The sequence below is a fragment of the Procambarus clarkii genome, chromosome 36, assembly GCF_040958095.1.
Source record: "Procambarus clarkii isolate CNS0578487 chromosome 36, FALCON_Pclarkii_2.0, whole genome shotgun sequence".
Classification (NCBI taxonomy): domain Eukaryota; kingdom Metazoa; phylum Arthropoda; class Malacostraca; order Decapoda; family Cambaridae; genus Procambarus; species Procambarus clarkii.
In genome coordinates, this window is record NC_091185.1 from 9642369 (window position 1) to 9655668 (window position 13300).

The window sequence follows — 13300 nt, forward strand, 5'->3', positions numbered from 1 at the left end:
CAGAGGTGCCATAGGCACAATCAGAGAGCACTGTATAAACATCAGGGGTCCGCGGTTGTTCAACGTCCTCCCAGCGAGCATAAGAAATATTGCCGGAACAACCGTGGACATCTTCAAGAGAAAACTGGACGATTTTCTAAGAGAAGTTCCGGATCAGCCGAGCTGTGGTGGGTACGTGGCCCTGCGGGCCGCTCCAAGCAACAGCCTGGTGGACCAAACTCTCACAAGTCGAGCCTGGCCTCGGGCCGGGCTTGGGGAGTAGAAGAACTCCCAGAACCCCATCAACCAGGTATCAACCAGGTATCTGTAAGGCCAGGGTGACCTCTGTAAGGCCAGGGTGACCTCTGTAAGGCCAGGGTGACCTCTGTAAGGCCAGGGTGACCTCTGTAAGGCCAGGGTGACATCTGTAAGGCCAGGGTGACCTCTGTAAGGCCAGGGTGACCTCTGTAAGGCCAGGGTGACCTCTGTAAGGCCAGGGTGACCTCTGTAAGGCCAGGGTGACCTCTGTAAGGCCAGGGTGACCTCTGTAAGGCCAGGGTGACCTCTGTAAGGCCAGGGTGACCTCTGTAAGGCCAGGGTGACCTCTGTAAGGCCAGGGTGACCTCTGTAAGGCCAGGGTGACCTCTGTAAGGCCAGGGTGACCTCTGTAAGGCCAGGGTGACCTCTGTAAGGCCAGGGTGACCTCTGTAAGGCCAGGGTGACCTCTGTAAGGCCAGGGTGACCTCTGTAAGGCCAGGGTGACCTCTGTAAGGCCAGGGTGACCTCTGTAAGGCCAGGGTGACCTCTGTAAGGCCAGGGTGACCTCTGTAAGGGAAGGGTTACCTCTGTAAGACCAGGGTTGCCTATGTCAGAAAGGGTTGTAAAAGTAGAAGCAATTCATGGGAAATACTTCTCATCTTATGAAGAAAAGTGGCAGAATACATGGGTAGATATTTTGCTAGTTTGTGCTAGAATAAGTTTGATGTGATGGTGCTGGGTCTAGAAGGGCGGTATTATGAGTCAGGAGTTCATGAATATCTTTACCCTATTACTATAATACATCACTGGAAAAATAAAGTAAAACAAATTCTAGTACAGTACTATACTATATAGATCAATGAGTGAAATAAACAATGCTGAAAAGATGGGCAATAATTTTACATTTTAATTTTAGAACTGATGAGAAGTTCTCGTGTGAAGCAGTATATATAACAAATTCCTATTTCATGATGAATGTTTTTTGCATGTGGGGTCTCATGATAATGTTACTGAAATATTTTAGAGAGAGAAAATATTGCACAGAACAGGAGCAAGAACTAAGGTAACTCCTCAGTCACCACTACAGAAATACCTTTGATGAAGGCGCCTTAAAGTCTGCATTCTGACGTTGAATTTCCCTCTTTATGTCTTCTGCTCTCAAACTGGATACTTCACGCTGGGTTTTCATTGGATTTGATTTAATAAATTTTTCTGTTTTCTTCAAAACTTTCCGGCCATTTGTTAAAAGTTCATCATCCATCCATGCCTTTTTTGGAGTACTTGTAATGGGTTTTGTAATATTATGCTTTAACTTACTACCTACATTATTGAGATTTATATTTTTGGCAAAAAGATATTCTGGAATTCTATCATACTTTTCCAAAACTTGATTAGCAAGCTTAATTTCTTCATCATCACTTACATCACTCGAGCTCTTACAAGCAAAATTGTGCTGTTTTCTTGTACGTGTCGGGCTGGATGAGACACTTGATGTTACATCACGTGATGGTTGGCCAGTGTGTGATACATTGCTGTTACTCTCTATGCTACTCTTCTCACTTGACAATGACGGAGTGCTTTCACTTCTCTCTTCATGTGTTGTTGCTAATTTTTTACTCCACTTTTTGGACTTTTCCATTTTAATGCGAGTAACAAGATTGGAGTATTTTTCCTTCATTTTATTGTACTTAGATTGATGAATGCACATATTTTTGCTGCAGCAGGAAGAGGCATCTGAGGTCAACTTGTGAGTTTGTAATTCCTTGACTTTCTTTTCCTGTGTTTTTAGTGCTTCAAGGTCTTCCTCGAGACTCCTCCGCCTCTCTCGTAGTTCTCTCAATATATGGTCATATTTTTTCACTTCTTCTTTTAACTTCCCATTTTCTCTTCTCACATTTACATCTGGGATAAATGTTTCTTCATGTGTACTATTTTTTCTATTTGATTCCATTCCTTCTCCATGTTTGTCATTATCATCATTATCATCATCATTATCATTATCTCCTTCATCCAGTTCATCTTGTCCTAAACTATTCATTCTTTGATCATATTCAATTTTAAACTCGGTCAATTTGTTCTCAAGTTCTGTCTTTTGTATTGTTAATTCAGCCTTAAAGTCGGATTTGAGTTTGGACAAGTCTTCTTCATGCTGTACCTCCAGCTTGTTAATGTTCTCACAGTGTATTTCTTCAAGCTGCCTCACCTCTATTTCATAACTTTCTTTCATTTTAGCAAGTGAATCAGCATGGATCTTCTTTTCCAGTGTTTCCTGAAAAAAATATATATAATATTAAATAAATACCATTGAATGTAATGTAATACCTCTTTCTGGTAGAGCACCGGTGTCTACCTGAAGCTATCTTGTTAACCACTTAACTAAACCAACCATTACAGTGGCACCTCGACTTACGATAACCCCGACTTACGATAATTTCGAGTTACAATGTAAATTTGATCGAAAAATGTGACTCGACTTACGATAGTGTCGTCGACTAACGATATTTGTTGGTACACGTTTGGGTCGACCGAGTGCGTGGTTCCCAGTCACGCATGCCGACCTGCCTCAGTTTACTAGAGCTGCCCGCTTAGTGACAATCATGCCTATAAGAAATTCCATTTTATCGTGATTTTTTGCTTTTTGAACATAAAACTGATTATTATATATCACGCCATGGGTCCCAGAAAGTCAGTGGTAAGGTTCAACCTAAGAAAATAGTTGTGAGTAGAGGCAGTAGAGGATGCCCCTTCCTCATTAACCCTTAAACTGCGCAACGCGCCTGCAGGCTCACGTCTGGTTTGCGCAACGTGCCTCCGGGTATTTGTATTTTTCACGTTCCATTCAAAACTCCCGCGGCTACATGGGGTTCACATCAGCTTCCTCAGGGCTCTTGTAAACAGACGCCATCTTTAAAAAAAATCGTGGTCCACATTCCTGGGTGTGGGAGCCTCAGTAGTGAGTGAGCAACCAAGGCTGGCGCTCGCAGCATGAGCGCACAGCACTGCTGTTCAGCATGTGACCACAGCATCGCCTAATAATGTCAAAATATATATATAACTTGTATTATTTAGCTATGATAGTGTTATATTAGAGCCTGAGTGTGATAATGAGTGGGTACAATGTTCAAATATCAGTGATTCAATGCTGTTCACGATGTTCACAGCGCTAGCCACAGCACCACAGCATTATTTCGTTCATCTAGGAATCTTCAAATGATTTCTTAGGTTCCTTATCAAAATAAACGTGTGGTCAATTATTCATTTACAGGAATTAGTGACCAGGATTGTGATAATAGCAGGATTGTGGTTATAATTAGCGTTGTGCGTAGTATTGTGGAAGGAGGAATTTTGATGAGGGAGGGAGGGCGAGAATTGAGGTAGCCTCATTGTGTGTGTGTGGCTGCCACTCTTGTTTTGCTCACCATACTAGCTTAGTGGTTCACTATGGGCAACACATATGTACATGGGTATATATAGTGTGTGTATATAGTGTAAGAACAGCAACAGGAGAATGTTGAGAGGAGCTATTTTGGTGAGGGAGGTGACGTAATCGTAGCGTCGTCTGCTGTGTGATTTTTCATGCAGTGTATGGTGGCCACTGTACTGTTTGGACACAATACCAGCTTACTTGCATAGTTCTTCTAAATAAAACATGTAGATAGGTATATAGACCATGTGTAAAAAGAACTATAACAATATGGTGGGAGGAGCAATGTTGGCAAGTAAGATGTTGGAGTGAGGGAGACTGACTGGGTGTGGCTGCTCTCACTCGAGGTGTTCTGAATGTGTTCATGGCCAAATGCTCCTATTGGCCCATACGAGGCAGCTGCTATTGGCCCATACGAGGCAGCTGCTATTGGCCCATACGAGGCAGCTGCTATTGGCCCATACGAGGCAGCTGCTATTGGCCCATACGGGGCAGCTGCTATTGGCCCATACGGGGCAGCTGCTATTGGCCCATACGAGGCAGCTGATATTGGCCCATACGAGGCAGCTGCTATTGGCCCATACGAGGCAGATAATATTGGCCCATACGAGGCAGCTGCTATTGGCCCATACGAGGCAGCTGCTATTGGCCCATACGAGGCAGCTGCTATTGGCCCATACAAAGCAGCTGCTACGCGGTGTTCTGAATGTGTTGATGGTGAATGTATATAGTGTGTGACAGTGTATAGTGTGTAAATAGATTGTATATATACACAAATTAGCATGATACATAGTAAATATGTGCTGCATATGTGTACACAAGTTTCATGCACGTAACACAGTGTCTACGGACAGTACGGATGTTGTACTGCGATATTATAGTGTACGTGTTCATTATACATTGGATTGGCACATAAAAACAATGAAAATGTATGTGGAAAGGTGCGCAAAAAATGAACGAAAATATATTCGCGGCAACTCGCGCGGCCCGCCCCGAGCGCCCCACCGCCCCCGAGAGCTTATGGCACGGGCGCACGGGGAATGATGACGTCACGCCCCAACTTCTGGACCCCATAGCAGCCAAAGTAAGTACAATTTCGACTTTTTTTTTACATACCCATACTGAGGGAAGGGTTTTTGACACTTTAAAAAGAAAAAAGAATTTTTTCCAGAGAATTTATTTCCTGCGCACTGCGGGGGTGTCACATTTGGAGGCAACGCAGTTAAGGGGTTAAGAAAATGTGTGAAGTATGGGAAGAACTGCAAAGTTTTGTTGAAAAAACTCCCCCCAGATAAAGCTGTAGCAGGCCATTGCATTGATCTTTAAATGGCAATGTGATGTCTTACTACAGACAAATGTTAAAATGTAGGGAAAAACAAGTGTCTTAAGACAGATTCTTAGTAAGACAAGCAAGCAGTGAGACACAAGCAGGTCCTTGTGGTATGCAGGCAAAACATGCCAGAGAGTGTATCCCAGAAAAGTCATCACTGCCTGATGTTATAATGGAAGGGGACTCCCAATCAGTAACACCTCTCCTCCTCCCCCTCATCACTATCTTCCATACACCATTAAGAGTCCTCCATAAAGGTAAGATAAACATATGTACTGTATTTTAGTTTGAGAAAAAAACCGGCGTTGAATGTACAGTATCCACTCGATTTAACGGCCTATATGGGGCTGTACCCTGGTCGTTATTTCCGGAGCTCCGGTATTTCCATAGTTAAGTGTCTTTTTTTTTCAAGTAACATTCAGGTAAGATATATTTTGTACAGACTGCCACTTGGTCCACCACTCTAGTGCCTTCTACCCTGTGATGTCACAGATTCACGGCACATTGTTTTGATTTGTCAAGAGGCTGGAGTGTTCATTCCGTGACTTTGTTGTACATATCTGCACAATCAAACATTTGTGCACCATGTTGGCTCCAAATGTCAGTGGCATTGTGTCAGTGATGGCTGACTGGTGGGTGGATGGGCAGGCAGGCGGGGATGGAGAGGCTGAAATGTAGGCAGGCAGGAAGAGGTTGGGAGGTAGGCAGGGAGGAAGAAGCGGGCAGAGCTTGGGAGGGAGGCAGGCAGGCAGAGGCAGGGAGGGAGAAAATGGAGATTGATGGAGGGATGGATGGATGGATTGATGGAGGGATGGAAGAATGGAGGGAGGGATGGATGGATGGATTGATGGAGGGATGGAAGGATGGAGGGAGGGATGAAGGGAGGGAGGGAGGGATGAAGGGAGGGAGGGAAGGAGGGATGGAGAGAGGGAGGGAGGAATGGAAGGAGGGAGGGAGGGAGGGATGGAGGGAGGGAGGGAGGGATGAAGGGAGGGATGAAGGGAGGAAGGGAAGGAGGGATGGAGAGAGGGAGGGAGGGAGGGAGGGAAGGAGGGATGGAAGGAGGGAGGGAGGGAGAGATGGAAGGAGGAAGAGAGAGAGAGAGAGAGAGAGAGAGAGAGAGAGAGAGAGAGAGAGTGAGTGAGTGAGTGAGTGAGTGAGTGAGTGAGTGAGTGAGTGAGTGAGTGAGTGAGTGAGTGAGTGAGTGAGTGAGTGAGTGAGTGAGTGAGTGAGTGAGTGAGTGAGTGAGTGAGTGTAATTACCTAAGTGTAGTTACAGGATGAGAGCTATGCTCGTGGTGTCCCGTCTTCCCAGCACTCTGTCATAAAACGCTTTGAAACTACTGACGGTCTTGGCCTCCACCACCTTCTCACTCAACTTGTTCCAACCGTCTACCACTCTATTTGCGAAGGTGAATTTTCTTATATTTCTTCGGCATCTGTGTTTAGCTAGTTTAAATCTATGACCTCTTGTTCTTGAAGTGCCAGGTCTCAGGAAATCTTCCCTGTCGATTTTATCAATTCCTGTTACTATTTTGTATGTAGTGATCATATCACCTCTTTTTCTTCTGTCTTCTAGTTTTGGCATGTTTAATGCTTCTAACCTCTCCTCGTAGCTCTTACCCTTCAGTTCTGGGAGCCACTTAGTAGCATGTCTTTGCACCTTTTCCAGTTTGTTGATGTGCTTCTTAAGATATGGGCACCACACAACAGCTGCATATTCTAGCTTTGGCCTAACAAAAGTCATGAACAATTTCTTTAGTATATCGCCATCCATGTATTTAAATGCAATTCTGAAGTTAGAAAGCATAGCATAGGCTCCTTGCTCAATATTCTTTATGTGGTCCTCAGGTGATAGTTTTCTATCTAGAACCACCTCTAGATCTCTTTCTTTATCAGAATTCTTTAAAGATTTCTCACATAATATATAGGTTGTGTGGGGTCTATGTTCTCCTATTCCATATTCCATAACATGACATTTATTAACATTAAATTCCATTAGCCAAGTGGTGCTCCATATACTTATTTTGTCCAGGTCTTCTTGAAGGGCATGACAATCATCTAAATTTCTTATCCTTCCTATTATCTTAGCATCATCAGCAAACATGTTCATTTAATTCTGTATACCAACTGGGAGATCATTTATGTACACATTAAACATCACTGGTGCAAGAACTGAACCCTGTAATTACCTAAGTGTAATTACCTAAGTGTAGTTACAGGATGAGAGCTACGCTCGTGGTGTCCCGTCTTCCCAGCACTCTGTCATATAACGCTTTGAAACTACTGACGGTCTTGGCCTCCACCACCTTCTCACTTAACTTGTTCCAACCGTCTACCACTCTATTTGCGAAGGTGAATTTTCTTATATTTCTTCGGCATCTGTGTTTAGCTAGTTTAAATCTATGACCTCTTGTTCTTGAAGTGCCAGGTCTCAGGAAATCTTCCCTGTCGATTTTATCAATTCCTGTTACTATTTTGTATGTAGTGATCATATCACCTCTTTTTCTTCTCTCTTCTAGTTTTGGCATGTTTAATGCTTCTAACCTCTCCTCGTAGCTCTTACCCTTCAGTTCTGGGAGCCACTTAGTAGCATGTCTTTGCACCTTTTCCAGTTTGTTGATGTGCTTCTTAAGATATGGGCACCACACAACAGCTGCATATTCTAGCTTTGGCCTAACAAAAGTCATGAACAATTTCTTTAGTATATCGCCATCCATGTATTTAAATGCAATTCTGAAGTTAGAAAGCATAGCATAGGCTCCTTGCACAATATTCTTTATGTGGTCCTCAGGTGATAGTTTTCTATCTAGAACCACCCCTAGATCTCTTTCTTTATCAGAATTCTTTAAAGATTTCTCACATAATATATAGGTTGTATGGGGTCTATGTTCTCCTATTCCACATTCCATAACATGACATTTATTAACATTAAATTCCATTTGCCAGGTGGTGCTCCATATACTTATTTTATCCAGGTCTTCTTGAAGGGCATGACAATCATCTAAATTTCTTATCCTTCCTATTATCTTAGCATCATCAGCAAACATGTTCATATAATTCTGTATACCAACTGGTAGATCATTTATGTAGACAATAAACATCACTGGTGCAAGAACTGAACCCTGTGGTACTCCACTTGTGACATTTCTCCATTCCGATACATTGCCTCTGATTACTGCCCTCATTTTTCTATCAGTCAGAAAATTTTTCATCCATGATAGAAGCTTACCTGTCACCCCTCCAATATTTTCCAGTTTCCAGAACAACCTCTTATGTGGAACTCTATCGAAAGCCTTTTTTAGGTCCAGATAGATGCAGTCAACCCAACCATCTCTTTCCTGTAATATCTCTGTGGCTCGATCATAGAAACTGAGTAAATTCGATACACAGGATCTTCCAAATCGAAAACCATACTGTCTGTCTGTCTGATATTATATCATTTCTCTCCAGGTGTTCTACCCATTTAGTTTTGATTAGCTTTTCCAATACTTTCACTATTACACTTGTCAATGATACAGGTCTATAATTGAGGGGGTCTTCCCTGCTGCCACTTTTGTAGATTGGAACTATGTTAGCCTGTTTCCACACGTCTGCTACGATTCCTGTACACAGGGATGCCTGAAAGATCAGGTGAAGTGGAATGCTGAGCTCAGATGCACATTCTCTCAGAACCCATGGTGAAACGCCATCTGGGCCAGCTGCTTTGTTCTTCCCGAGCTCCTTTAGCATATTTTCCACTTCATCTCTAGACACCTCTATCCGCTCTATATTGTTCTCTGGAATTCTTATTGTGTCTGGTTCTCTGAAGATTTCATTTTGTACAAACACACTTTGGAACTTTTCATTTAATGTTTCACACATTTCCTTTTCATTTTCCGTGAATCTGTTTCCCATTTTCAACCTCTGGATATTATCCTTTACCTGCAATTTGTTGTTTATGAATTTGAAGAATAGGCCCGGTTCTGTTTTACATTTATCTGCTATCCCTTTTTCAAAATTTCTTTCTGCCTCTCTCCTTACTGCTGTATAGTTGTTTCTCGCATCTTTGTATCGCTGGTATGTTTGGGGGTTTGGCCTCTTCCTATACTGATTCCATTTTTGTGTCTTTTGGTCTCTTGCCCTCTCACAATTTCTGTCGAACCAATCCTGTTTTCTGGCCCTGTATCTCTGTTTTGGTATGAATGTTTGTGTGCCTTCCTCGTATAGTTTTAAAAATTTGGCATACATTTCATTTACTTCCCTACCTAGCAACAATTCTGTCCAATTACACTCATTAAAAAAATTTCGAAGTTCCCCATAGTTGCCTCTCCTTACATCGAGTTTATCAACTGTTTCAATGTCCCCATTTTCTTCTAGATGATATCTTAAAGCATATTTAATGTCTAACAGGACGTGATCACTCTTTCCCGAGGGAGGAAGGTACTGGATGTCAAAAATCTCTTCTTCTTTCCTGGTGAATACTAGATCCAGTACTGACGGTACATCTCCTTCCCTCATTCTTGTGGCTTGCTTTATGTGTTGATACAAGAATGTCTCCAGAATGAGGTTCACAAATCTGCATGTCCAAAAGTCCTCCGTTCTTGCTTCATAGGCCTCCCAGTCTATTGCTCTAAAGTTGAAGTCCCCCAGTATCAACAGTCGTGATTTATCTTTATCTGCTTGTACAATAATATCTCTCATGACCATTATGAGGCCCTCTCGTTTGTCATCCAGTTCTTCCTTTGTCCAAGTGTTGCTTGCTGGTGGGCTGTAGGTATTTACAATTATCAGCTTATCATCCTGATTCCAGACCTGCAATGCCATTATGTCAATATCTCGAGGGTTTTCAAATATTAACTCTTTTACCTTCAGGTGTTTTTTCACCAGTACAGCCACTCCTCCTCCCTTCCTAGTTTTCCTGTCACGTCTCCAAACTGAGTAGCCTCTTGGGAATATGACTTCATTTATTATATTTCCTTCAAGTTTCGTCTCTGATAATGCAACAATATCTGGGACCCTAAGCTGGATTATATCTTGCAACTCCAAAGTTTTTGACCTCACTCCATCTATGTTGGTATATACAATTTTCAGGAACATGTTCCCTTTTCCTTTGCTCTTTACTCCCCCTTCCACTACTGATCTTGTTGCTTTGTTTTTATGTACCATTTCACAAGCTTTCCAGTCCCTGTCACTTTGTAAAAAAAAAGAATTTCTGTCTTCTTCATTTCTATCCCCATTTAGACGTTTTGCCTCAATTAGGTTCATTTTCAGCTTTTCTCTGTCTTCCTTGGAGAGGTCTTGTCTTATTGACCAAAATTTGCCAACCTCATCACTCTGCAGTTTCCTGGCATTTCTTAGCACTTCCATCATGTTTTTCACTCCATTAAACGTCACCCTCAAGGGGCAGTTCTTTTCTTTCTCATATTTTCCTATTCTTCTAAAATCACTGACATTTTCCTTTGAGCCTTCTCCTAAACCTACTATTTTCTCTATGATTTTCATCTCTTCTGCCGCTCGGTCCACCCTAGATGAAATTTCCTTCTCTAAACATCCAAAAATGATTATGGACTTGTGTGTGTGTGTGTATAGGGGGGGGGGGAGGTGTGTGGGTGGTGGGGAAGAGACCGGCTCACTGCTAAACCTAACATTTGACCCAGATAACCAGATGTTTCTTAAATAAATTCTGGATATACATCATCATTTATATTTTTGATTGCAGATTTTGTTTAGTAATATTATTAGGATAATAAAAAGTTATAAAATACTTGTTCATGAATGCTTTATTGTATTAGATGGAGATTCTCCAGGCTGTTTGTGGCTGACTGCCAGTCTACTGAGCCATTTCCCAGAATGGTCTTGGGGGGGGGGGGGGATGAGGCAAGAAGTGAGGCAAGTGAGGCTGTGGTGGAGAGCAGGAGTGAGGGAGTTGGGGGAGAGGTTCAGTGAGGGTGAGGGAAGGGATGAAAGAGGTAGGCGGCCTACTTGCCATGTGTCACACACGCGCGCACATACACACCCACACCGCTGCTTCATTATAATATGTGAGGACCCCCTGATGCCAAAACAAACCCAATACCGACCTTCGGTAATATCAACCGCCAGACCGTTATATGAGGCTCTAAATACCGGTCTCCCAAACTGGTCGTTATTACCGGCAGATCGGTATAAAAGAGGCCGTTAAATTGAGTGGATACTGAAACGCCATTTTCTCGGTGAGCCCCAGAGTCTCCCTGGAGCTTATCAGGCTGATGTATGTTATATTAGACCGGGACATTAGCTAAGGAGTTCAGACCTACCAGGGACCAGCGCCAGAACCTGGCCCCTTCAGAGAGGTTTCAGGGAGCAATGGCCCTGGAAAACCCCCTTATGGTTGGACTTTTCCTTGTCTGCCATCGACCGGAGTTAGGCACCCAGAAAGGTAGGCATAACAAAACAAACCCCACATGGTAAAAAACTAAAACAAAAAACCGAACAGAGAGGTAGAAACTCCCTACAATCCCAAGGAAACAAGCAAACATCACACTTTACAGCCGCACCGATCGTCCGCGCAGCCCTCCCCGCCCCGAGAGGAGGAGGGGGGAGCCCCGGACCTCACCGCGTCAGCTGCCTAGCATCAGTTCGGAAGCTAAGCTTCAACCAACGCGAAAAAGCCACAGACCGGTGGGAGGGAGGGTTGCCAGGGTGCCTCTGGGGCTCACCCGGAAAATGGCGTTTCATTACATTCAATGCTGGTTTTCTGTGGGGAGCCCCTATGGCTCCCTGGAGCTTCATACCCAAAAAGAAGGAAAAGAAAGGGCTGACCTGGGAGGCGGCCGCCACAAACCCCACAACACGAAGCCGAGACAACACGCTGCAACCTGCAACCCAAGGCAACGAGAAATGCACAGGAGCAGACGCCCGCATAAAGAACAGGCGGCCAGGAACCTGTGCGACCCTCAAACCCTAGTGCCCGAAATGAGCCCTAGACGTTGCCAACACAGCAGCAAAAGCTGCAAACAACCAAACAGCACGGGCACAAGGATAGACCGCAGGCTGGAAGACCTAAAAACTCTGTGGAACACCTGGGAGACCCGAGCCCTGAAACAGGGAACGAGGGGGAACTGGATCAACCCAAAGCGCATCCCCAGACACGGTACACAGGTAACGGCAAAAAGCATAACTGGACAACACAGGATGCACCCCCGGCCGAACCAATCAAGCATCAATATTCCAAGGACACCCTCAGTAAGCAGTCATCTCGACCGTCGCCAAAAGGATGGAGAAGGACTGCAAACGTACAAACCTACCAGCAGTACCAAAGAGCAGAAACCTGAACCGAAGGGGCTACCACAAACTGAGGAGAAGATAAGAGGGCACCCTGATCAAGGATGCGGATGGGTCAGGCGGCGCATGAGCAGGCCGGAGGAGAAACAAAACACGAGAAAGTGAACGGAACAGGGCAGATGTGACGCCCACCCCGAACGCAAGCCGGAGCGGCTCCGACAGCGTCGCACAAAACGAGGTAACAGTAACAAACATCAAATAACTGTAGTCCTGAAAATCCAAGAAAGGACAACACAAACCAATGCAAAAGAGAAGAAGACTTACGAAGAGCAAGAAAAAGGTGCATAAAAACACCAGGAACATCATACTGTCGCCGAGATGAAGCTTGCAGGTGGAACACCATCAACAAAGCCCTCTGATCACCACTAGGGAGCTGGTCGGCTGAGTGGACAGCACGCTGGACTTGTGATCCTGTGGTCCTGGGTTCGATCCCAGAAGCCGGCAAGAAACAATGGGCAGAGTTTCTTTCACCCTATGCCCCTGTTACCTAGCAGTAAAATAGGTACCTGGGTGTTAGTCAGTTGTCACGGGCTGCTCCCTGGGGGTGGAGGCCTGGTCGAGGACTGGGCCGCGGGGACACTAAATGCCCCGAAATCATCTCAAGATAACCACAGAGATGGTGATACCCCTGACAAAATACCAGACACGAACAGCCGAGGAGAAAGCCAAACCAGTCACATACAGGACCGGTCCAACTTGCCAAAAGAGGCGGAGCTGCGGGAAAACACCCCAGGTTCGAGCACCTATCAACCATCGTCAGAAAATAAAGCTGGGCCGGCCACCAAGGGACCATACCTTGAGGTTACCTTGAGGTGCTTCCGGGGCTTAGCGTCCCCGCGGCCCGGTCGTCGACCAGGCCTCCTGGTTGCCGGACTGATCAACCAGGCTGTTGGACGCGGCTGCTCGCAGCCTGACGTATGAGTCACAGCCTGGTTGATCAGGTATCCTTTGGAGGTGCTTATCCAGTTCTCTCTTGAACACTGTGAGGGGTTGGCCAGTTATGCC

The 13300-nt window shown here is 44.5% G+C and overlaps 1 protein-coding gene across 3 annotated transcripts in view; it reads right to left on the minus strand.

The window, feature by feature from the left end:
- LOC123756099 (centrosomal protein of 164 kDa) overlaps positions 1-13300 on the minus strand; it is a 481504-nt gene that overhangs the window by 120273 nt on the left and 347931 nt on the right. For all 3 annotated transcript variants that reach the window (XR_011230545.1, XM_069336540.1, XM_069336539.1), the window contains exon 14: positions 1331-2506. Coding sequence is in view for 2 of the 3 variants with exons in the window: in XM_069336540.1 (XP_069192641.1) it covers positions 1331-2506 (1176 nt within the window). In the remaining variant the exon portion in view is untranslated. The remainder of the gene's footprint in view (positions 1-1330; positions 2507-13300) is intronic.